Source organism: Taudactylus pleione, unplaced genomic scaffold (genome assembly GCF_031769625.1).
Source record: "Taudactylus pleione unplaced genomic scaffold, aTauple2 ptg000302l, whole genome shotgun sequence".
In the NCBI taxonomy this organism is placed as follows: domain Eukaryota; kingdom Metazoa; phylum Chordata; class Amphibia; order Anura; family Myobatrachidae; genus Taudactylus; species Taudactylus pleione.
Window position 1 is genome coordinate 6,621,451 of NW_028284703.1, and position 25,184 is coordinate 6,646,634.

At 45.0% G+C, this 25,184-nt stretch overlaps 1 protein-coding gene across 1 annotated transcript in view; it reads right to left on the minus strand.

Moving 5' to 3' along the window:
• The window catches only part of ARAP2 (ArfGAP with RhoGAP domain, ankyrin repeat and PH domain 2), a 309,356-nt gene that overhangs the window by 248,666 nt on the left and 35,506 nt on the right, over window positions 1-25,184 (minus strand). The window contains exons 5-7 of the mRNA XM_088482970.1: window positions 17,658-17,963; window positions 5,828-5,897; window positions 703-823 (exon numbers count right to left, since the gene is read on the minus strand). Coding sequence (XP_088339096.1) covers window positions 703-823; window positions 5,828-5,897; window positions 17,658-17,963 — 497 coding nt within the window. The remainder of the gene's footprint in view (window positions 1-702; window positions 824-5,827; window positions 5,898-17,657; window positions 17,964-25,184) is intronic.

Sequence of the window (25,184 nt, forward strand, 5' to 3'; positions counted from 1 at the left end):
AGAGAGGTATGGGCTCAGGCATACTCTACCCTCTCAGCTCCTCTAGTGATCAAGTTCAAGAAGTATTATATATCCTCCTGATTACCTAGGCCCGGACTAACCATGGCGGGGGCCTGGGCCAGCCATGGAAGTGGATCTTTTTGCTTGTGGGTGTGGCCATACCCTGTGATTGGTACCTTTAATGAACCCACCACAAACAACTGGTGTATTTTGAATATGCATTACCAACACAAGTGCAACATATCAATATCAGTGAAAACATAAAATGTAAGGGGTGGCTTATTTATTACAGCCTTTACTTGCTACTTCCGAGATGCTACAATACATAATTCAATATTCAATAAGAGTCTACAGGATCAGATTTTGAATGTGGACCAATGACGATATACTGCACATATACTGGACGTTTATAACCAGCTCATTGTTGAAAGTAGCAGGAAAGGACGGAAATAATATGAATAAAGTTTACTTTATGGTACTTTTGTGTATCATAAAATCATTGTTGTACTGTACATGGTACACTCATTAAAATGATAGTGCGAGTACCATATCTATGGTACGGTTGGTAACACTGGCCAGATGTGTCTATATGTGGTCTAGGATCTTCTTGGCGGCCATGGAAACATTTACATGTGTAGTGAAATAACATAAAGTACTTTGCAGCTTCCATGAATATCAATTTAAAAAGAATCTTCTCCATACCATCTTTTTCTGCTCGAAAAACAAAAGTCCTTTGCGGTGTCACCACTTCAAATTTGTTTTCACCAAGTTTTTGAGTTTTTGTTATTGCAGACAGTGAAATCTTCCCTTTCGCAAAAACATCCTGAAATGACAACAGATGATGTAAATGCAAAGAATAAGGATTTTTAGATATGTGGTAGCCAATCACCAACAGCAAAGGGTGAAGCTGCTTAACTGTCCAATGCTCAGGCGATACCAACATTGCTTGACGGCACTTGTCCACTCTAGCGCTGCTACTGTGGGTATCGGCCACACTCTATCGCTAATACTGTAGGCCAAACTCTAGCGCTGATACTGTGGGCATCGTCATTCATTCAACATTCATTTTCAGTCAAGAGGATATAATTCTTTCTGCAGTGCATGCGTACATTGTCGGGTGATCACAGGTGACCACCGGGACAACAACTGCTAAGGGGACACATCGTTTAGAACAGGGGACTCCCATGTTACAAATGATCATGCTCCTCAGATCCTGAGATTATTGGAGCCATGATGGAGGGAGATACTACTCTACACCTGGTTGTTGTTTATTTCTGCAGTGTAGAGGTTATTGTCTTGTGATCACACTGATATTTAAAATGAGGGTAACCCCAGGTCTGTAGGTACAGTACCAGAGTGGAAGAGACAGGGGACTTAATGCCCCCCCTCCTCTGTTTGCTACATTTCATGGTGAAATAACACCCTTCAGCCAGTAGCTGAGCCTCCCGGAGCATTCAAGGCACCCTGTAGCCCATGGAGCTGCCCGGAGTGTCTTTAGGATGCTCCAGGCAGTGCTCCACTTCCTAGAGCCAGCGGTCCTGTCCCCTAAATTTGACATCACGATGTCTTGGGTATAGGGGGCAGAGCCGGCACAGGGTGGCATAAAGCCCTGTTCTAACCGTGGCATATAGTTGCATTAACATTTTGTTCCCATTCCATTCGTAGCGGGTGTTCGTACAGTAATTACATTCACATTACATGTAACTCAGAATCAGGACCTGTATCTTCATCATCCTTGTCTCCTATATTCTGCTTTCCTAAAGCGATACAAATTAAATAAATGTTTTGTCCAAGTATTCCTCATTCTGCAGGTTTACGTATGGTCGGAAGCATGGCTTGTGGAGAATGCAGAGAATAGAATTGCTTATGTCAAGCTTTTATGCTTTAAAAATAAACCCTTATTCAGTTTTACATTTCAATCTAATCCCATTAGAGTAATTCACTCTCCACCCATTGATTTATAACCAATCTGCCTATTTTCTTCACTTGCCTTATCCCTTTCTGATGCCTCTATCTGCCAACGACCATATTTCATTAATGGCTACTATATGTCCAACCTATCCTCTCCACAACATATGGCTCTCACTTCATCTAATTTGCAATCTTGATTCTTTTCAAACCTTGAATGTATCCTGCACTAAATTAAATGAAATGACCAAACACTCCGTTCAATCAATGCAAGTAATCAGGCAACAGCTCAATTTTTAATTTTTCTAAGATGCTTTTAAGCTGAAAGCCATAACTTTTAGGATCTTGAATTAACTGCAAACAAGGGTCTGTATTGGTTAGTTTGCAAAGTTGTATGGTTTTTTTTTGAACATTGCAAAAATACTTACAGTATCATCATTGAGGGAAATGAAAACTGTGGAGTTGCCTATAGCAACCACATATATTCTGTTATTTCATTTGTGCAGTTTAGAAAATGAATGGAAATCTCTCAGTGGTTACTATGGGGATAAAGGCAAGATAATGATTTGAGTGCCCTCCACTGATAACCAGTCACGCAATGATACCATAGATGGTACATGAGATCATACAGTGACACCCATGTTAGATCAACTCCCAATACTCCACACATTAAAAAGATGGTTTTGCTGTGCTCCAGTTTTTGTTCTCCTACAGAGGAGATGTATCAAACCTCCAAGAGAGATAAAGTGGAGAAGTTGCCCATAGCAATCAACCAATCAACTTCTAGCAATTAGTTATCTAATGCTGGGTACACGCTGGCCGATATATTGGCCAATCAATTGATCAGCCAATATACTGTATCTGCTGGCCCTCGCCCAGTGTGCACAGGCGATATGTCTGTGAACCACGTCGTTCACAGACATATCGCATTAGCTGTGCTGCACAGCCGATGGACAGATATGTCTGCAGACATATCTGTCCATTGGCGCGTGTGTGCGGGCGGTCTGCAGACTGCCCGTTCACACACAGTGGCAGCCGCGGGGAGGCGTGTGGCCCCAACCCACCTGTTTGCCAGCGGGACCCGTGGCTGCCGGTTAGATGATGGCCGTTCAGTGTGTATGAACAACCATCATCTAACGATATACAGTATCTGCAGATAATTCAATCTGCAGATATGTGTCTTTCAGGTGTGTACCCACCTTGACACTATAAAATGACAGTTAAGGGCCCTATCCATTACCAGGAGGTTTTGGTCTCATTGTTCACAAAGTCGGGTAATGGATAGCCGGCAAGGACCAGCAATGCCCGTGCACGCTGGGTCCTTGCCGACCCCGACTGTCTACTGAACATGCCCGTCCACCTGACGACGCTCGTCAGACTCAGCATGTTCAGAGATAGGAGGTCGGTCTCCTGCACTGAATGAGGTTCAATGAACGCCGCTCAGTGCGGGCACCGCACCTCGGCGACCTGAAGGTCTGAACGCTAGCTTACACTGAACAGTTTACTGTGCAACATTTGTACATCTGTTTGCGACTGAGGGCCGTATTCAATTAGTTTCGCAGCCGCGTTACTTTTTCACATACCGGACTTTGCTCCTACATCGCGTATTTTAGCCATGGAAACTTATCGCGTGCGTACCCGCGATTCGCCCTATTCAATTCCAAAAGATGGGAAAAAGCAAACCCGTGAATGCCAACCAGGCAAAAAGTGCTGTCAGAATTGGGGAAATCTACCTGACACCCCCTAAAAGATGCATTAACATTGGGGATCAATGTACATGCCCCCGAATAGCCCTAAGAAAGCTATTTGGGGTACTTAAGGTGTGTTCATTTCTTCTAATTAGCGTCTTTGCACAAGTGGTGAAGAATAGCATTAAGATGTATTTTTTGGAGAAAGTAAGTAGTCTTGTCAAATTTGGGGTACTTGAAAATGGGTGCAAGCATATTTAAAAGTTGCCAAAGAAACGTAAAAAACGCACCTTCAGCAAACACCTGCAATCAAAAAAACACTTACCCCATATTTGCAGATCCCCCAAAAGTCTATTTCGCTAGTTTTTAAGTTTGTACCCCCACTTTGCACTTTTCGCCCCCTTTTTCAAAGTGATTTTTGGGGTGTTTCTAAGGTTTTTTTTTGTTTTTTTACGCAGTTTTCCTTTGGGGGGGCTGTCCCAAGGGTGCAGATTGGTTTCCCGACCTTTGCACCCCTAAATAGCAATTTTGCATTTTTTTTATCCCCCAATTCACAGGAGAATCTTTTTCGCCTATTACATTGCATTGCGTTTTCGTGACCGCAAAAAGCGGATGGAATTGAATACGGAGATGAGTTTCCACCTCGCGAATAGTCGCAATCGGAAATACTTTCTCGCGGATCTTGGCTTTTCGCTTCTAATTGAATACGGCCCTGAGTCTGAATCTGTGTAAAAAGGGCTTCCTCACGTAGAATTATATTGTGTTTCTTCTGCGACTTTGTACACATGTAGAACCAATTAAAGTCGCAGTCCAGTGTCTCTACTACACTGAGTGACTTTTTGCTGTATCTGTAATGTGATGGATACAACATTTTAAGAAAAATACTGTATGCTACACCTATCAGAGCGTCTCACCCCGTATGGCAGGGCTTGACAAATTTTTCTAAAATCTAGGAGCCAGGATGAAATTGTAGGAGCCAGACCACCGCCCCCCCACAAAATGGTCGCAGTTGAATGGATACAGTAAAATGGATACCCCCTCACTGCTCTGCACAGCTCCCCTGCTCCACCCCCCACTCTACAGTAATAATGGACCACATTTCACATAAAATAATGGTGCCAGAAAGTACAACAAAACTCACCTCCCCTCGTCGTCACACCATAGACCCTACTACCGGAGAGCTCTACGCAGCCGGAGACAGGAGACAGACAGCCGGGACGTACAGGAGGATCAGCATAGACTGGGACAGACAGCAGGGATCAGAGCAGGCCAGGATGTAGAGGAGTCGTCAGTGCAGGACAGAGGCACAGCAGTCACCGCAGGTGACACTCAGCACATGCACTCCTGTGCATAATATGAACACCGGAATACTATAGACACGAATCTCTGCCGGAGCTGATGAGGATCTGCTTCCTCCCTCACTGCAAAATCTAGTAGCCAGGCAGCAAAATCTGGTAGCCATGGCGACCTGGCCCCCGGGATTTGTCGAGCCCTGCCATATGGCATATGCACGGTCGTATTATGAGTGTTCACTCCCCGTCCAGGCCCCCCTCCTCTCTCCCTGACTACCGTCAGTGAACTGGCATGCGGCAGTAGACTCCAGGCACTAGAGTGTACCCGGAGTCTACTGCGCATTTGTGTAGCGCTACTCAGTGGGACATCGGACAGGTGAATATAAAATAAAAAAATGTGGGTGCAGGGTGTGTGATGCGGGCCCACCTGGACCCAGGGGCCCATGTGCACCGCACATCCTGCACCCTTTATAAATACGCCCCATATCATATGGACAATCAGTAAATTAGTACATATCTATACATAAAATTACATAAACCATGATGTCTACTAGAGGTTATTTTTTCAAAAAAAGGCATACAAGGAAAGTATAATACACATACTTAATGTTATAGACCTGAGGTCTATGCGCACTGCCCAGCCATCGACCCGCTTGCAAGCGCATAGCGCTTGCGAGCGGGTCTGAATCAGGCCCTATGTGTAATAGGGTGCGATATTCCAATGCTGCATGGAATTATGTGAGTCTCCCTGTATTTTAAAGCGACAATCATTTTAAGGCTAAACAAAGCTGCTTTAGCCTACTGTATACAATGATTGTCACTTTAGATATACAGGGAGACTTTCATAAATCCCTGCAGCATCGGAAGATCGCACCCTATGACATTTAGCCCAAGATATATTTTAAAGAGAATTATGCTGTATGATAGTTAACATCTTACCCTGTCACTCTGATAGTAAGAAACATCATGTCCGTCAATTTTAACCCACCTCTTCTGAAACATGCAGCTTCTGAATAATAAAACAGATACATATTGTCAACAAAAGTCTTCAAAAATAAATTGCAATAATGTGTGTGTCTGTCTCTGTTTATGTTTTGTTTTAAAGCGCACCTGTTTTTGGCCCAGTAAATGAAAGGATGAGATGTGGTATTATATATATATATATATATATATATATATATATATATATATATATATATATATATTTATATATTTATATTTATATTTATATACAGGTTGAGTCTCCCATATCCAAAATGCTTGGGACCAGGGGTATTTTGGATAACGGAATATTCCGTATTTTGGAATATTTGCATATCATAATGAAATATCTTGGGAATGTGACCCCAATTTACACACAGCATGCATTTATATTTCATATACACCTTACATACACAGCCTGAAGGTAATTTTATACAATATATTTAATAATTTGTGCATTAGACAAAGTTTGTGTACATTTAACTATCAAAAATCAAAGGTTTCATTATGTCAGCCATGCCAAAATAATTCCGTATTTCGGGATATTCGTATTTTGGAATATTTGGATATGGGTGACTCAACCTGTATAAATATATATATATATATATATATATATATATTGTGATAGGATCACTGGTAAAGTGGTCTATGGCAGGTACATTTGTCCCAGATTCCTGTCTCCCCAGGAGAAAGTCTGCAGTGTAGCAGGCTTGAGTTTCGGCTTTTTGAAAAGCCGGTTTGGGACCTGGGGGTTGTGGGTGAGAGGAGAGGGAGGGCTCCACCCACGGCCACTCCAGGTTTTGGTTCTCGCAGCCTGGTAACAGGCTTGTTAGTTTTTCACTTGAGAGTGGCCAATATAAGCCTAGTGTGTTTAGGGCTGATTGTCTCACCTGGGAGAGCAGACAGGGAGTTTGCTCAGAGACACTTGGATACCTAACTGTGAGTGTTGTGCTGTGCTTTTGTTGCTGGCGAGGGCATTAGGCCCTGCCAGGTTCTGGTAGTGAGGGAACTACCTGTGAAGTTAGTGCCCCGACAGGGCTAGGATTTATATTTATGTTTTCTTTATGTTTCTGACATTGTACAATAAAGACTGGCGCCGACCAGCTTGTACTTGCATGCAGACTGGTGTGCTACTTCCCTGCTGCTGTGTGTGTGTGTAAGGAAGGAGTCCTCTACCCAGGAGAGGGACCCCCTAACCTAACTGTGTCACAATATGGTGGAGAATGCGGGCACCCACACACACTGAAGTTGCAGCAAGAGGAAAACTTTCCATTTAAAAATTAAAGGGACAGACACCCAATTTGTGAGTGTGGAAATAACGCTGTGTCCTTGGAGTCCCATAGAGGAGGCGTCAGCCCATGCTCAGAGAGGCAAGGTTCAGCTTCCAACCTACACCCCAGGACAAAATGGAGGACATTATTAAAGCCCTGCTCCAAGCTACAGCAGCTCAGCAGGAATCTACCAGAGCTCAGCAGGAATCTACCAGGGCTCTGCAGGAATCCACCAGGGTGCAACTGTCGGCCTTGGAGACAGCCCAGGGGCAACAACAGGTTGCCATCGAGGAAACCCGCTGGGCCTTAGCGGAAAACAGCCAGGCCATAAAAGAGGTGGTACAGCACCTGATCGCCTGGCCCAGAGATGTTGGTACTGGTCCTCCCACTACCACTCACTCCGTACGAGCCAGTCACTTCCTCCAGAAGATGACTTTGGGCGATGATGTGGAGGCCTATCTCACCGCATTTGAAAGAACGGCCGAAAGGGAGAGTTGGCCCAAGGAGCAGTGGGCAAGTCTGGTGGCACCTTTTTTGTCTGGGGAGCCACAAAAGGCCTATTTTGACTTATGCCTGGCTGATGCCAAGGACTATAAAAAACTAAAACAGGAGATCCTAACCCGCTTGGGAATTACCACCTTTGTTCGTGCCCAACGGGTCCACCGCTGGGAGTTCCATATGGACAAGCCTCCACGTTCACAGATGCATGACCTCGTCCATCTGTCCTCAAAATGGCTACAGCCCGAGAGCCGGGAGACAGGCCTGCCAGGCCGGGAAGGTTCTTGCCCCATAAACGACTAGACATTAATATGACTCAGTGTTTCCGATGTGGTGGCTTCGGCCATATTGCCGCTAATTGTGCACTTACAACTGAACCTATGCAATGTGATACTGCTCATGTCTACCGCAGGGGGTCTTTCTTTGCACAGATAGCCTGTACGGCTGACCGGCAGGCTGTGACTGATAAGCACATGTGTGTACTCACTGTAGATGGCAACCGAGTAGAGGCACTGTTAGACTCTGGTAGCTTGGTGACACTTATAAAAGCTGAGCTGGTGAACCCCTTGCGGCGTGAGGGGAAAACTGTTGGTGTGACCTGCATACATGGGGATACTCGATATTATGTTACTGCCGAGGTGAACATCGAGACACCATGTAGTTCTGCTATAGTTTCTGTAGGTTTGGTACATGGTCTGATGTACGATGCAATATTGGGGAGAGACTTTGCTCACTTCTGGAAGTTGTGGGAAAGCCGTTTTGTTCCAGAGGTGGACAACCCCGATCCATTTGAGAAGGTTGTCGATGTAGTGGAGGAGGGAGTTTCTTCTGAGTCAGAGTTATTCCCTTTTTCTACTATGATTGGCGAACTAGAGAATGCGGAGCGTGACGGTGGCCCGCCAACTGATGTGCCTCCCATTGAGGTGGGAAGTGTTGTTGGGCCAGGTGATCATCTGCCTGAATTAGAGGTCAGAAGAGAGGTCTTTGTTGTGGAGCAGTTGAATGACCCTACTTTGGTAAAAGCCAGGGAGAATGTAAAAGTAGTTGATGGTAAACCCGTAGACCCTGATAGTTCTTTGTCCTATCCCCACATGGCAATGTGGCAGGATTTGTTATATCAGGTGACTAAGAAGGGGGAAGATGTTGTGGAACAACTAATAGTTCCCAAAGCCTACAGAAGAACAGTGTTGGATCTGGCCCATGGTCATATAACGGCAGGCCATCTAGGGGTAGAGAAAACCACTGAGCGAATAATGCAGAGGTTTTTCTGGCCCGGGCTTCATAAAGAGGTATCTGACTTTTGCGCATCCTGCCCTGAGTGTCAGTATCATGCTCCTAGGCCACATTTTAAGGGTCCACTAGTTCCATTGCCTATCATAGAGGTGCCGTTTGAAAGAATAGCGATGGATTTGGTTGGACCCTTAATGAAGTCTGCCAGGGGACACCAGTATATTCTGGTCATAATGGATTACGCTACCAGGTACCCGGAAGCGATCCCGTTGCGCAATACGTCAACCAAGACCATTGCCAGAGAGCTAGTTCATGTCTTTAGCAGGCTGGGTATACCTAAGGAGATACTAACTGACCAGGGTACACCGTTTATGTCCAAAGTCATGAAAGAGTTATGCCGCCTGTTCAAAATCGAACAGTTAAGAACTTCGGTTTATCACCCCCAAACCAATGGGCTGGTCGAGAGGTTTAACAAGACATTAAAACACATGCTTAGGAAAGTGGTCAACAAGAATGGTAGAGATTGGGACTACTTATTGCCGTATTTATTGTTGGCCATAAGAGAAGTTCCCCAGTCCTCCACCGGGTTTTCACCCTTCGACTTGTTGTATGGGAGACACCTAGACATTGCCAAAGAGACATGGGAGGGGCAGTCTAGTCCTTACAAAATGGTGATTGAGTATGTTTCTCAAATGCAGGAGAGAATTGCTGCGGTAGTGCCGATAGTGAGAGAGCACCTGGAACAGGCTCAACAGGCACAGCAGAGGGTATACAACCGCAATGCTTGGTTACGCAGCTTTTCTCCTGGGGACAGAGTGTTAGTATTGGTTCCCACTGTGGAAAATAAACTTTTGGCTAAATGGCAAGGGCCCTTTGAAATCTTAGAAAGAGTGGGGCAGGTCAATTACAAAGTTTACCAGCCGGGGAAAAGAAAGCCGGAACAGATATACCATATAAATCTGTTAAAGCCCTGGAAAGATAGAACGGTACTGTCGGCCGTCCGAGACCCTCCAGTAAGTCCAGGGCCCTTAGTTCCCGAAGTGACAGTGGCAAAAACCCTGTCGGCAATTCAACAACAAGAGGTCAAGGAGTTTCTGATTAGAAATAGGGTGCTGTTCTCTGACGTACCTGGGAAAACCTCGGTCATTAAACATGACATCATCACTGACCCAGGGGTTAAAGTTAATCTAAAGCCCTATAGGTTACCAGAAGCACAAAGAGAATCGTTGTCGAAAGAAATTAAAAATATGGTAGAGTTAGGGGTTAATTAAGAATCACATAGTGAATGGTCAAGTCCCATTGTGTTGATTCCAAAGCCCGATGGGAGTGTGCGTTTCTGCAATGACTTCCGAAAGTTGAACAGTGTTTCAAAATTCGATGCCTACCCGATGCCAAGAGTGGATGAACTGATTGAGAGACTAGGGACGGCAAGGTATTTAACCACTCTTGACCTAACCAAAGGGTATTGGCAAGTACCGTTAACCAAGAGCGCCAAACAAAAGACAGCTTTTTCAGTGCCAGAGGGCTTGTTTCAGTACAAGATGTTGCCCTTCGGGCTACATGGGGCACCTGCTACCTTCCAAAGAATGATGGACAGGATTCTAAGGCCCCACAGACGGTATGTGGCTGCTTATCTGGATGACGTGGTCGTTCATAGTCCTGATTGGCAGTCTCACTTACCCAGGGTACAAGCAGTGTTGGACTCCATCTATAAGGCAGGTTTGACAGCCAACCCAAAAAAGTGTTGTCTAGGCATGGAGGAAGTAAAATATCTGGGATTCACCATTGGCAGAGGCATGATAAAGCCTCGGCTCAATAAAGTTGATGCCATACAAAACTGGCCACGGCCTCTGAATAAGAAGCAGGTGAGAGCCTTCTTGGGAGTTACGGGGTACTACAGGAGGTTTATACCCAACTTTGCCACCATGGCAGTCCCACTGACTGACCTGACCAAAGGCAAACAAAAAGTCATGGTAGAATGGAGTCCTGAGGCAGAGAAAGCTTTTCAGGAGTTGAAAGTAGCGTTGTGTTCCCAACCAGTCCTGATGACTCCTAATTTTGAAAGGGAATTCATAGTACAAACCGATGAATCAGAAGTAGGTATAGGAGCGGTCCTGTCCCAGAACAAGGAGGGTGAGGAACACCCTATTTTCTATCTTAGCAGAAAGTTGAATGTACATGAGAGAAACTATGCCACAGTGGAGAAGGAGGTGTTGGCCATAAAGTGGGCGTTAGAGGCTCTCAGGTACTACTTGGTCGGAAGAAAGTTCAAATTGATCACTGACCATGCCCCTCTGAAGTGGATGTCTGAAAATAAGGACAGTAATGCGAGAATTACAAGATGGTTCTTGGCGTTACAAACTTTTAAATTTTCAGTGGAACACAGGCCAGGAAGCCAGCTGGCCAATGCTGACGTGTTGTCACGCGTTCATTGTTTGGGGGCTTCAGTTGTTCTGCCTCACAGGTCGAAACAAAGGGGGGGATATGTGATAGGATCACTGGTAAAGTGGTCTGTGGCAGGTACATTTGTCCCAGATCCCTGTCTTTTGTGTTTTAAACCCCCAGGAGAAAGTCTGCAGTGTAGCAGGCTTGAGTTTCGGCTTTTTGAAAAGCCGGTTTGGGACCTGGGAGTTGTGGGTGAGAGGAGAGGGAGGGCTCCACCCACGGCCACCCCAGGATTTGGTTCTCGCAGCCTGGTAACAGGCGTGTTAGTTTTTCACCTGAGAGTGGCCAATATAAGCCTAGTGTGTTTAGGGCTGATTGTCTCACCTGGGAGAGCAGACAGGGAGTTTGCTCAGAGACACTTGGATACCTAACTGTGAGTGTTGTGCTGTGCTTTTGTTGCTGGCGAGGGCATTAGGCCCTGCCAGGTTCTGGTAGTGAGGGAACTACCTGTGAAGTTAGTGCCCCGACAGGGCTAGGATATATATTTATGTTTTCTTTATGTTTCTGACATTGTACAATAAAGACTGGCGCCAACCAGCTTGTACTTGCATCCAGACTGGTGTGCTGCTTCCTTGCTGCTGTGTGTGTGTGTAAGGAAGGAGTCCTCTACCCAGGAGAGGGACCCCCTAACCTAACTGTGTCACAATATATATATATATATATATATACAGTCAGGTGCATAGGTGCATAAATATTGGGACATTGACAGAATTTTCATATTTTGGCCTCTGTTCACCACCACAATGGCTTTGAAATTGAACAAACAAGAAGTGCTTTAATTGCAGACTTTCAGATTTAATTTGAGAGTAATTACATCCAAATCAGGTGAACGGTGTAGGAATTACAATGGTTTCTATATGTGGCTCCCACTCTTTAAGGGGCCAAAAGTAATGGGACAAACTAAACAATCCTAAATCTAACTTTCACTTTTTAATACCTTGTTGCAAATCCTTTGCAGGCAATTACAGCCTGAAGTCTGAAGTGCATAGACATCACCAGATGCTGGGTTTCATCCCTGGTGATGCTCTGCCAGGCCTCTACTGCAAATGTCTTCAGTTCCTGCTTGTTCTTGGGGCAATTTCCCTTCAGTTTTGTCTTCATCAAGTGAAATGCATGCTCAATCGGATTCAGGTCGGGGGATTGACTTGGCCATTGCATAACATTCCACTTTTTAGCCATAAAAAACTCTTTGGTTGCTTTTGCAGTATGCTTCGGGTCATTGTCCATCTGCACTGTGAAGTGCCGTTCAATGAGTTCTGAAGCATTTGACTGAATACGAGCATATAATATTGTCTGAAACACTTCAGAATTCATTCTGCTGCTTTTGTCAGCAGTCACATCATCAATAAATACAAGCGAACCAGTTCCATTGGCAGCCATACATGCCCACACCATGACACTACCACCACCATGCTTCACTGATGAGGTGGTATGTTTTGGATCATGAGCAGTTCCTTTCCTTCTCCATACTCTTCTCTTCCCATCACTCTGGTACAAGTTGATCTTTGTCTCATCTGTCCATAGGATGTTGTTCCAGAACTGTAATGGCTTTTATAGATGTTGTTTGGCAAACTCTAATCTGGTCTTCCTGTTTTTGTGGCTCACGAATGGTTTACATCTTGTGGTGAACCCTCTGTATTCACTTTTGTGAAGTCTTCACTTGATTGTTGACTTTGACACATATACACCTACCTCCTGGAGAGTTTTCTTGATTTGGCCAACTGTTGTGAAGGGGTTTTTCTTCACCAGGCAAATAATTCTTCTGTCATCCACCACAGTTGTTTTCCATGGTCTTCCGGGTCTTTTGCTGTTGCTGAGCTCTCTGGTGCGTTTTTCTTTTTAAGAATGTTCCAAACAGTTGATTTGGCCACACCTAATGTTTTTGCTATCTCTCTGATGGGTTTGTTTTGATTTTTCAGCCTAATGATGGCTTGCTTCACTGATAGTGACAGCTCTTTGGATCTCATATTGAGAGTCGACAGCAACTGATTCCAAATACAAATGTCACACCTAGAATCAACTCCAGACCTTTTACCTGCTTAATTGATAATGAAATAACGAGGGAATAGCCCACACCTGTCCATGAAATAGCTTTTGAGTTGATAGTCCCATTACTTTTGGCCTCTGGGGGCGTTGCCTTCTCCCACACCCCCAGGCCTGGGGGTCGCCATGGTGGTGGTGTTGGGGTCCTTCTATCCACCAGTTATTCCTACCAGCTAATACCCTCTGAACCATCCCTTACATTCCCCACATTTGAGGTTCATGCTATACGCCTCTTCCAACCAGTAAACCTCAGAGTAGCTGTCATTTACCATCCCCCTGGCTCTCCCTCCAAATTCCTTGACAACTTTGCTTCCTGGCTCCCTCACTTTCTCTCCTCAGATATTCCCTCCATTATCCTAGGTGATTTTAATATTCCTATTGACATTCCCACAGAATCCTCTGCAGCTAAACTCCTTACCCTCACCTCTTCATTTGGTCTCGACCAATGGACCTCATCACCCTCCCATGTGAGTGGGCACTCACTTGACCTGGTCTGTACTCACCGTTGTGATATTTCTGATTACTCCAATTCCCCATTCCCCCTCTCTGACCATCACCTTCTCTCTTTTAACCTATCCCTCTCTCTTTCCCCTCCTTTAACTCCTAAGGCTACCATTACTAAGCGTAATATTGAGGCTATTGACACTGTTGCTTTTTCCTCCCTGCTGGACTCTCTTCTCTCCCTTATCATTTCTCTCTCCTGTCCTGAACAAGCTACTTCCCTGTACAATTCCTCCCTTACTTCTGCTCTTGATTCTGTTGCTCCGGCAATAACTACTCACCCTCGCAGATCCACACCACAACCCTGGCATTCCAAATGCACCAGATACCTACAAAAGTGTTCAAGAATTGCATAGCGTCAGTGGAGAAAGTCACGCTCTAAGGCTGACTTCCTCCATTTCAAATTTATTCTCTCTTTCTACAATGCTGCCCTGTCTCTCTCCAAACAAACATATTTCAAGAACCTCATCTCCTCCCAGTCCTCAAACCCCCGGCGTCTCTTTGCCACTTTCAACTCCCTACTCTGCCCTTCCCCTCCTCGCCTTCCCTCCTTGGTCTCTGCCCTCGACTTTGCCACCTACTTTAAATCTAAAATTGACTCCATACGTGAGGACATCATATCCCATCAGACCCTCAGCACTCCCCCCCCTCCTTTCCCTGACCACCCCTCCCCTTCTGTCTCACCAACTCTGACATCCTTCTCCCCTGCTTCTGGAGAGGAAGTCTTGGCCCTCATCCAGTCCTCCCCTCCTTCCACCTCCCCTCTTGACCCTATCCCTTCCCGTCTCCTCTGTTACCTGTCTCCTTCTGCCTGTTCCCATCTGGCTCACCTCCTTAATCTCTCCCTATCATCTGGCACTGTCCCTTCTGCATTCAAACATGCTCTTGTCTCCCCCATTCTTAAAAAACCTACCCTTGATCCTAACATACTTTCCAACTATCGACCCATCTCTCTTCTCCCTTTTGCTTCCAAACTCCTTGAGCGTATTGTCTACAACCGCCTTACCACCTTTCTTTCCTCCCACTCCCTCCTTGACATTTCAATCTGGCTTCCGATCTCTGCACTCCACTGAAACTGCCCTCACAAAAGTCAGCAACGACCTCCTTGCCGCCAAATCCAAGGGCCACTACTCTCTGTTCATTCTCCTTGACCTCTCTGCTGCATTTGACACTGTAGACCACCCTCTCCTCCTGCAAATCCTTTACTCTCTCGGTTTACGTGGCACTGCCCTCTCCTGGCTTTCCTCCTACCTATTTGATTGTTCCTTCGCTGTGTCCTCTCATGACTCCTCTTCCCCTCCACTTCCACTAACAGTAGGAGTTCCCCAAGGTTCTGTTCTTGGACCTCTCCTTTTCTCCCTATATACATCCTCTTTAGGTGTACTCATTAACTCCTTTGACCTCCAATATCATCTCTATGCAGATGATACTCAAATTTACCTTTCCACCCGTGAGCTCTCCCCTCGCTCCTTACCCGTATCTCCAACTGTCTCTCTGTTGTCTCTTTGTGGATGTCCCAGCGCTTTCTTAAACTTAACATGTCTAAGACTGAGCTGATCATCTTGCCACCCTCTTCCACTACATCACTTCCCACAATTTCATTATCTATTGATGGCACAACTATCTCCTCTAGCCCCAAAGTGCGCTGTCTTGGAGTTATCTTAGACTCCTCCCTCTCCTTTAAACCGCATATTCAGCACCTCTCGCAGTCCTGCCATTTTCACCTAAAAAATATCTCCAGGATTAGACCCTTCCTCACCCATGATGCCACTAAAACCCTCATCCACTCACTGGTCATATTCAGATTGGACTACTGTAACCTTCTCCTAGCTGGCCTCCCAGTCTCTCACCTCTCTCCACTACAATCGGTTCTCAATGCTGCTGCTCGGCTCATCTTCCTCTCCAGACATTCTACATCTGCTTCCCCTCTCCTTCAAGCCCTACCCTGGCTCCCCTTCCCCTTCAGATGCCAATTCAAGGTTCTTACATTCGCCTACAAAGCCCTCACCAAATCCTCTCCCACATACATTTCTGACCTTCTCTCACTTCACACTCCTGCCCGTCCACTTCGCTCAACTAATGCATGCCACCTCTCTTGCCAACTGATTACTTCCTCCCACTCCCTATCAGACTCTCCACCTCTCTACACATCTTCAAACGGGCTCTCAAGACCCACTACATCAAGGCCTTTCAGCACTCATCCTAACCCACCTCATGCTCTTTCCTTCCTATCTTCCCCTTCTGTGTCACGCCTGTCTGTCTGCCCCTCCTCTTAGAATGTAAGCTCTCACGAGCAGGGACCTCTTCCCTCATGTGCTTCTCTTTACATTTTCTTCTACTCTCTACTCCCCATTAGGGCACCTAACACGGGACTGCCAACTCTCAGCAGCTTATTGTGAGCACTTTAATTGCTATTGCAGCAATGTATGTAATCGTGTCCTTGTCCTGCACTGTAATGTACTGTAAGTTTCTTGTTTATTGTTCACTTATTAGTTCTATGTACTATGTAAGGCTGCGGAACACTTGTGGCGTCATATAAATAAAGGATAATAATAATAATAATAATAATAATAATAATAATGAATGCTCTTAACTTGATGTAAGTGAGATAATTGTCTTGTGTGGTCTTATGCACATTGATTAACAAAAAGAGTGTTAGTCTTCAGGGGCAGGAGCCCCCGACCATGAGTGAACACAGGCCCCCTCCTCTCTTCCCGGCTGACATCAGCCAACTGACCGCAGGAGTAGACTCCTGTCACTATAGTGTGATTTCCTACTGCGCATGTGCAAAACACTGGGAAAATGGCCGCAGCTGCCATTTTCCAGGAGTTTTCTGTAGCGCTACTTCGTGGGACATCGGAGCGGTAAGTAGAAAACAAAAAGTATGGAAGCATGGTGTTCAGTGCGGGGCCCCCTGGACCCAGGGGCCCGTGTGCACCCCACACCCTGCACCCATTATAAATACACCCCTGTTAGTACAAGACCTGTAAAGTCCTATTATAATTTGACTTTACAGGACTTGTGCTTGCTGCACTGTGTGATTGCAGCTTGGACAACTAAGGGTATATTTACTAAAGTGCGGGTTTATAGAAGTGGAGGTTCTCTACGTATCACTTATCTAGCACCTTCTTCTAAGATATAAGTTAGAATCGGATTGGGTGCCAAGGGGAACACCTCCACTTCTATAAACCTGCACTTTAGTAAATATACCACCTAGTGTATTTGGAATCACTGACCAGAGCCGACTCGAGGCATGTACAACCAGTGCGGTGGAACAGGGGCGCCGGCCCATAAAGGGCACACCCCTTCCAACATCCCGAGTTTAGAGGGACAGTCCCACTTTCGGGCACGGTCCCGCTGTTCCACCCATGGGCTGAAGTGTCCAGTGGGTGGTCGGGAGGTTGGGCACCCCCACCGCTGCAGCAGTGTTGGACCCCGGAGAAGCTGAATGGATGCTGAGCGCATGCGCATGGCATCCATTCAGTGCAGGGAGAGGGCTGGGGGAAGCCCAACTAGTGACGGAGTGCTGGGTTCACCCCCCAGCCTGACATTACATGGGAGGCATGCCATGCAGGCACGCCCCCAAATAACGTCATTTAGGGGGAGTGGTCTATGTTAATTAGGCCACACTCCTTTCCAATCATGTGCGGCTTAACTGCTCACACACGGAACACGGGCGCCTACTTCTTGGTCGGCACAGGGCGCGGCTCCTACTTGAGCCGGCCATGTCACTGACTTCCATTGCAAATGTGTGCAATGTTCCCAAAGCTAATAGCAAATATCCAAATGGTGAACCTCACCTGTGAGGGGAAAGTTTGTCTAACCAGCCAGCCTTATTCAGCATTGTATAGGGTCCATAGAAGCATGCATATGGTGTGATTGAGTCATCTTCTTGGGATAATGGATCCATTTCTTGAGCTGATGTTTGGACCTCTTGGTGATTGCTGTTATCTTTCTGCAATTTAGTATCTGGGAGTGACTCTCTTGTCTGGTCCACAGCGGGTGTTAGTTCTGACCCAAGTGTGCATTCCTCCAATGTTGAATACACTGACTCCTCTGAATGTCCTGGCGTTAGGGATGTTTTACATGGATAATTATGTTCTGGGCTTCTAAATAAAAATAGAAAACAAGTTACTAAACAATTCACTCCAATGAATACCATGAATAGTAGTGCATTTATTGTTTTCACCAATATTTAGGTGCAGGGCAGACGTTAGCCTGCGGCACACTTATGGCACATCTTATTTCAAAAGCAGGAAGCCCCCTGTGCTGCACGACTGCCTCTTGCTGCTTATCTAAAGATGGGACTTCAAGTGGGGGCACTATAAACACTGAATGAGTCACTCGCTCAGTGTTTTAGGTGCCCATTAATGATTGGTGCCGTAGGCAACCACCTAGGTGTGTGTTATGGTAGCGTTGGCCGTATTTAGATGTAAGCCCTCAGCGAAAGGGAATCTAGCCACAAGATCATCCTTTTCTTAGTAGTACCAAGATTATATACACTTCACGTTATTTTATATACTCTCTCTGTGCAAGCTCTGTGCAAACTTAGGCAGTTATGTCTGTCACTTCTTTGCTTGCTCATTGTCACGTTTTATTATTTGCTTGCTCATTGTCACGTTTTATTATTTGCTTGCTCATTGTCATGTTTTATTTCCTTTCCAGAACTGGACATGTCCTGTCTCCAATGATGTCATTCTCCTCCTCATATAACAGTTATGTCTTGCGTGTAGTACAGACCCACCAATATCAAGAGAACTAGGTGAGGATATAAAACAAGAATATCTTCATACATTTATCCCTTAATATTTATACAAATTCAAAAGGAAAATAAGTATATAAATAACTAAAGGGACAGTAGCTTAAAACCTGCACTTCTAAGCAACACTGGAAAATAAAATACAAGATAAATCCATCCCTGATAACGAATGTATTCTCAGCATAGATCTATGGTTTTCAGTGATCCTGTATTCCAAACAAGTTATGAAATTCACCTTATTTGATAAACAGTGTTATGAATTTAAATATACTGTAACATTTTTATATGCCATGGTAAAATTACCCCTGTTTATGAATATACAATTGCTAATCACTTTAAGAAAATCTACCCAAATGTATTTATCAAGCATCATTTCAAACATATTTTACTAAGTGCGGTATTCAATTAGTTTCACATCTGCGATAAAGTTCAGCCTGCTAGACTTTTCACCTACATCGCGTCTTTTGGACGCGGAAACTTATCGTGCGCGACCCTGCTATTCGCCGTATTCAATTCCAAAAGACGCAAAAACAGCGACCCGCGAAGGCAGAACAGGCGGTGTCAGAATCGGGGAAAACAGCCTGAACCCCCCCAAAAAATATGCAGAAAGATTGTGGATCAATGTAGTAGTACCCGAATAGCCCTAATAACACTGTTTGGGGTTCTTAAGTTGGTTCAATAGCCTCTAATTAGCGTCTTTGCACAAGTGGTGAAGAATGGCATAAAGCAGTATTTTTTGTTGAAAATAAGAAGTCCTGTCACTTTTGGGTACCTGAAAATGGGTGCTAGCATATTTTAATGTCTCTAAAGTGAAGTTTTAATAAAAGTGAAAATCCAACATCATAAAAGCACCTGCAATCCCAAAAATCTTGACACCTTCTTAGAGCACTCCAGAACCTTATTTCGCTAGTTTTTGAAGGTGTCCCCCCACTTTGTGTTTTATATCCCCAAAATAAAAGTACTTTTTTGGGGTGTTCTTAAGATTTTTTCAGATTTTTTTGACGTAGTTGTCCTTTGGGGGGGCTGTGCCAAAGGTTCTGAGTGGTTTACCCACGTTTGCCCCCCAAAATAAAAATGTTGCACTTCTTTTCTCCTACTATTCAGAGGCGAATCTTTTTCGCCTATTACATTGCATTGACTTTCCGCGTACGATAAAAGTGGATGGAATTGAATACAGAGATAAGTTTCCGCCACGTGAAAAGATGCAATCCGCGATAATTTTTAGCGGATCTCGGCTTTTCGCATCTAACTGAATACAGCCCTAAGTTGTGAAAATCTATCATTATAATTTTTCACTTTCCATAACTGTGTGTTAAAGTGGATCGATGCACAACTAGAGAATTGTATTCAGTGTACAATTAATAAAAAACAGCGCATAGAAAATCTGTGTAATATAAAACTTGTACCCAGAGCCGGCACAATGCGGTAAGCCGGTACTGCACAGCAAGGAGGTGCAAGGCTGGAGAGGCACCACTGCCTCCTCCTCCATTTGCCAGGCGCTAGTTGAGATATTGTTACCAGCAGGCACCCGGCAGCTCTTTCCCTGCAGCTTCTCCATCCAGCTCTTGCAGTGTAGTAAATAAGCCAAGCGTGAGGAGTTGTTGGACAGTGGCGGGCCACGAGCGGGGCTTCAGGTAAGTACAGTGTTGTGTGCCTGTGTGGCATAATGTGTAAGGGGCACTACTACTGTGGGTGTTGTATAAGGAGCACTACTACTGTGGGCATTTTATAAGGGGCACTACTACTGTGGGCATTGTGTAAGGGGCACTACTACTGAGGGCACTGTGTAAGGGGCACTACTACTGAGGGCACTGTGTAAGAGGCACTACTACTGTGGGCATTAAGTGTAAGGGGCACTACTACCGTGGGCATTATGTGTAAGGGACACTACTTCTGTGAGCAATATGTGTAGGAGCACAAATACTGTGGGCATTATGAGTAAGGGCAGGGCCGGATTAAGGGGAGGGTGACAGGGGCGGTCGTCCTGGGGCCCCCACATACAGAGGGGCACCCACTACTAGAGCACACAGGGGACGTTTCTGAGTACGTATAAACCCCCCTGACGGAACATTTCCCCCTTCTACTGTTGCCAAAATGGGGGCGGGGCCAACACAACCTGCGAATTGTGGCAGTACGGCACAAGGGGACGGGGGCTAATGAAGAGAGCAGCAGCTGCATAGAATGTAAGTACTGTATGTGTACTGTTTTATTATTTATATATGTGTATGTATGTGTATTTATTTGTTTATGTCTATGTTATTGTATATATAGTATGTGTTAGTGTGTGTATACTGTGTATGTATATGTGTAAGTGTTTATGTGTGTGCATACTGTATATTTGTGTGTATATTATATTAAATATATATGTTTGCTACATATATAATATGTGTGTGTGCGCGTGTTTGACGTGTGGCAGGGGAGGCGAGTAGGCTCAATGTGGCTTGGTGGGGGCCCCCACAACTAAGTTGCCCCAGGTCCCCCACAAGCCTTAATCCGGCCCTGTGTAAGAGCCACTAGTACTGTGGACATTATGTGTATAAGGGAAACTACTACTGTAGGCATTGTGTGTAAAAGGGGAAGTACGTTGGGCTTTATGTATAAGGGGCACTACTGTGTATAAAGGGTACTACTGTGGGTATTATGTCTATAAGGGGCACTACCACTAAGGCATTGTGTGTATAAGGAGAATTACCACTGTGGCAGTATGTGTATGAGGGACACTACTACTGTGTGGCATAACGTGAACAAGAGGCACTACTATGCGTTGTAACATGTTTAAGGGACACTACTATGTGGTGTAATGTGAATCAGGGGCACTATGTCGTGTAAAGTGAATAGGATTGTGCTACTACTGTATGTGGCGTAATTTGAATTGAGGTTACTATTATGTGGCCATGCCCCTTCCTTTTGAGACCACGCCCCTTTGGCACATGCTGTCCCTTTATAAAAAATGGGAGGTAGGGGAGGTGCAAATTTATAGTTTGCAGCTCCTCCTTCCAGCTCCTGCAGTGTAGTGCATACAGCCAAGTATGAGGAGCTGTTGGACAGCGGCGGGCCACAAGTGAGGCTTCAAGTAAGTACAGTGTTGTGTGTCTGTGTGGCATAATGTGTAAGGGGCATTACTGCTGTGAGCATTGTGTAAGGAGCACTACCACTGTGGGTGTTGTGTTGTATAAGGAGCACTACTACTGTTGGCATTGTGTAAGGGGCACTACTACTATGGGAATTGTGTAAGGTGCACTACTACTTTGGGCATTGTGTAAGGAGCACTGCTACTGTGGGCATTGTGTAAGGGGCACTACTACTGTAGGCTTTGTATAAAGGTCACTATTATTGTGGGCATTGTGTAAGGTGCTCTATTACTTTGGGCATTGTGTAAGGGGTGCTACTACTTTGGGCCATTAAATGTAAGGAGAACTACTTCTGTGGGCAATATGTGTAGGAGCACTAATACTGGGGGCATTATGTGTATAAGGGGCACTGCTACTGTGGGCATTGTGTGTATATGGGGCACTACACAGGGGGGCCCGCACCGCACACCCTGCACCCTTATTATACTTACCTCTCTGGAGTCCCACGGCAGCTCCGGTGTCTGCATTTTAAAAAACAGCTGGAAAATGTCCACCGTGGCCATTTCCCCGTTGTTTGCACATGCACAGTACAGGGATGATGTCTGCCGCGGCCATTTTCCCGGTGACCTGCACATGGCCTATAGAATCTGGGCACACTCTAGTGTCCAGAGTCTATAAGTGGGGCGCTGGCCGCGCACCGCTCAGTGCGTTGCCGGGCCACCGGATGGAGAGGAAGGGTTCCATGACGGAGACTGCACACGGGCCCCCTCCTCTCTAGAAATGCCCCTGGCACTACTACTGTAGGCATTGTGTGTATAATAGGCAGTATTGTGGGCATTGTGTATAAGGGGCACTACTGTGTATAAGTGTTGGGGCACTACTGTGTATAAAGGGCACTACTGTGGGCATTATGTGTACAAGGGCCTCTTACAGTGGGTGTTCCCCAAGGTTCTGTTCTTGGACCTCTCCTTTTCTCACTCTATACATCCTCACTAGGTGAACTCATTAGCTCTTTTGACCTCCAATATCATCTCTATGCTGATGATACTCAAATCTACCTTTCCTCCCCTGACCTCTCTCCCTTTCTCCTCACTCGTGTCTCCAACTGTCTCTCTGCCATTTCTTCCTGGATGTCCCAGCGATTTCTTAAACTTAATATGTCTAAGACTGAGCTAATCATCTTCCCTCCCCCCTACATACACTACACACTTCCCACCATTTCTTTACAATTGATGGCACAACTATCTCCTCTAGCCCCAAAGTGCACTGTCTTGGAGCTATCCTGGACTCCACCCTCTCCTTCAAACCACATATCCAGAATCTCTCACAGTCCTGTCGCTTTCATCTTAAAAATATTTCCAAGATTAGACCCTTTCTCACCCAGGATGCCACTAAAATCCTCATACACTCATTGGTCATCTCCAGATTGGACTACTGTAACCTTCTCCTATCTGGCCTCCCCAAATCCCATCTCTCTCCTCTCCAGTCTATCCTTAATGCTGCTGCTCAGCTCATCTTCCTCTCAAAACGCTCTGCATCTGCCTCCCCTCTCCTACAAGCCCTCCACTGGCTCCCCTTCCCCTTTAGAACCCAATTTAAGGTTCTCACGCTCACTTACAAAGCCCTCAGCCATTCCTCTCCCACTTACATCTCTGATCTCATCTCCCTTCACTCTCCTGTCTGCCCTCTTCGTTCAACAAATGCACGCCGCCTTTCATGCCAGCTGATTACTTCCTCCCACTCCCGCCTCCAAGATTTTGCCCGTGCAGCTCCCCACCTTTGGAACTCTCTCCCACTTCCCATCAGACTTTCCACCTCTCTACAATCCTTCAATCGGGCTCTCAAGACCCACTATTTCATCAAAGCCTTCCAGCTCTCATCTTAACTTGCTGCCACATACTCCTTCCTCCCTGCCTACCCCATCTGTGTCACACCTGTTTGTCTGTCCCTCCCCCTTAGAATGTAAGCTCCTATGAGCAGGGCCCTCTACCCTCTTGTGCATCTCCTTACTATACCTTCATCTACTTCTTACTCTCTACCAGGGCACCTAACACTTGGTTGCTTTGCATTGTTGCTTATCTGGGTGTTATGGTCGTGAATGTAGCAATATATATTATCCATGTCCTGTAATGTATTGTATTGTACTGTAAGTCACTGTAAATCAATCTATTTGTTCATGTACTTTGTAAGGTGCTGCGGAAAACTTGTGGCGCCATATAAATAAACGATAATAATAATAATAATAATAATAATAATAATAATAAATAAGGGGCACTACCACTAAGGCATTATGTGCATATGGGGTATTACCACTGTGGAATTATATATGAGGGACACTACTACTGTGCGGCATAACATGAATAAGAGGCACTACTATGCGTCGTAAATGTGTTTAAGGGACACAACTATGTGGTGTAATGTGAATCAGAGGCACTATGTGGTGTAATGTGAATCAGAGGCACTATGTGGTGTAATGTGAATCAGAGGCACTATGTGGTGTAATGTGAATCAGAGGCACTATGTGGTGTAATGTGAATCAGAGGCACTATGTGGTGTAAAGTAAATAAAATTGTGCTACTACTGTATGTGGTGTAATTTGAATTGAGGGTACTATTGTGTGGCCATGTCCCTTTCTTGTGACACCACGCTCCTTTGGCACATAAGTGGATATTGTAATTAGTTATCTTTTTCTTTCATTAATTTGCCTAATATTGCCAGCAATATTGCAAAATGTATTTCCAGAATAAATCACAGTTATTAAGCCTAAGGAGGGAATTTAGTTAAAGGCGAAAGTGAAAGTAACATATCGCGCATATCGCCTGATGATTTCACTTAACACCTGTAATTTAAAGTGCAATCCAATTAGAAACTGGGTTATGAATGTTTCACCCAATAATTCTTGCTGGTTTTACACTCGTTAAGTACAAACTAATATTGGATAACAGTATAAAAGTCTATTAGTGGAAATTGTATCAAGTGGCTGTTATAAGCAATTTCTCACAGTGAAGAAATGATAGAAAGCAAGAGTTTTTCTTTATAATAATGCTCTACTTAAATTAGTGGTGCATAAAAATGCCTGTAAGTATATTTGTGTAATTTTAAGCCACTTTTAAAATTACATAAAAACTTCAAAATACACCTCTAACACTAAAAACACCTATCCCATTCATATAACACCCCCATATACCTGTCCCACATCAGATAACCCATTTTCCTACACTCTGCACATTTTCACCCCAAAATTGACATGTCGACTCATTATTGGCCTACTTAAGCTAATTAAAAAATTCACTTTGCATAATTAGCCATTAAGGAAGGTATCCTAGTCGTTCTTAATTCAAGTCCAGACATTTTTACCTTAAAATAGGGATCTTTCCCAACTTTTCACCTGCTCGGGAGATGGTGCATACAAATGTGCGTTAAATCCTATATCTAGAATTATCGGGTGTTAACTTCACCTGCAATTGAATTGGCCGATAATCACTTTTCATGAAAAG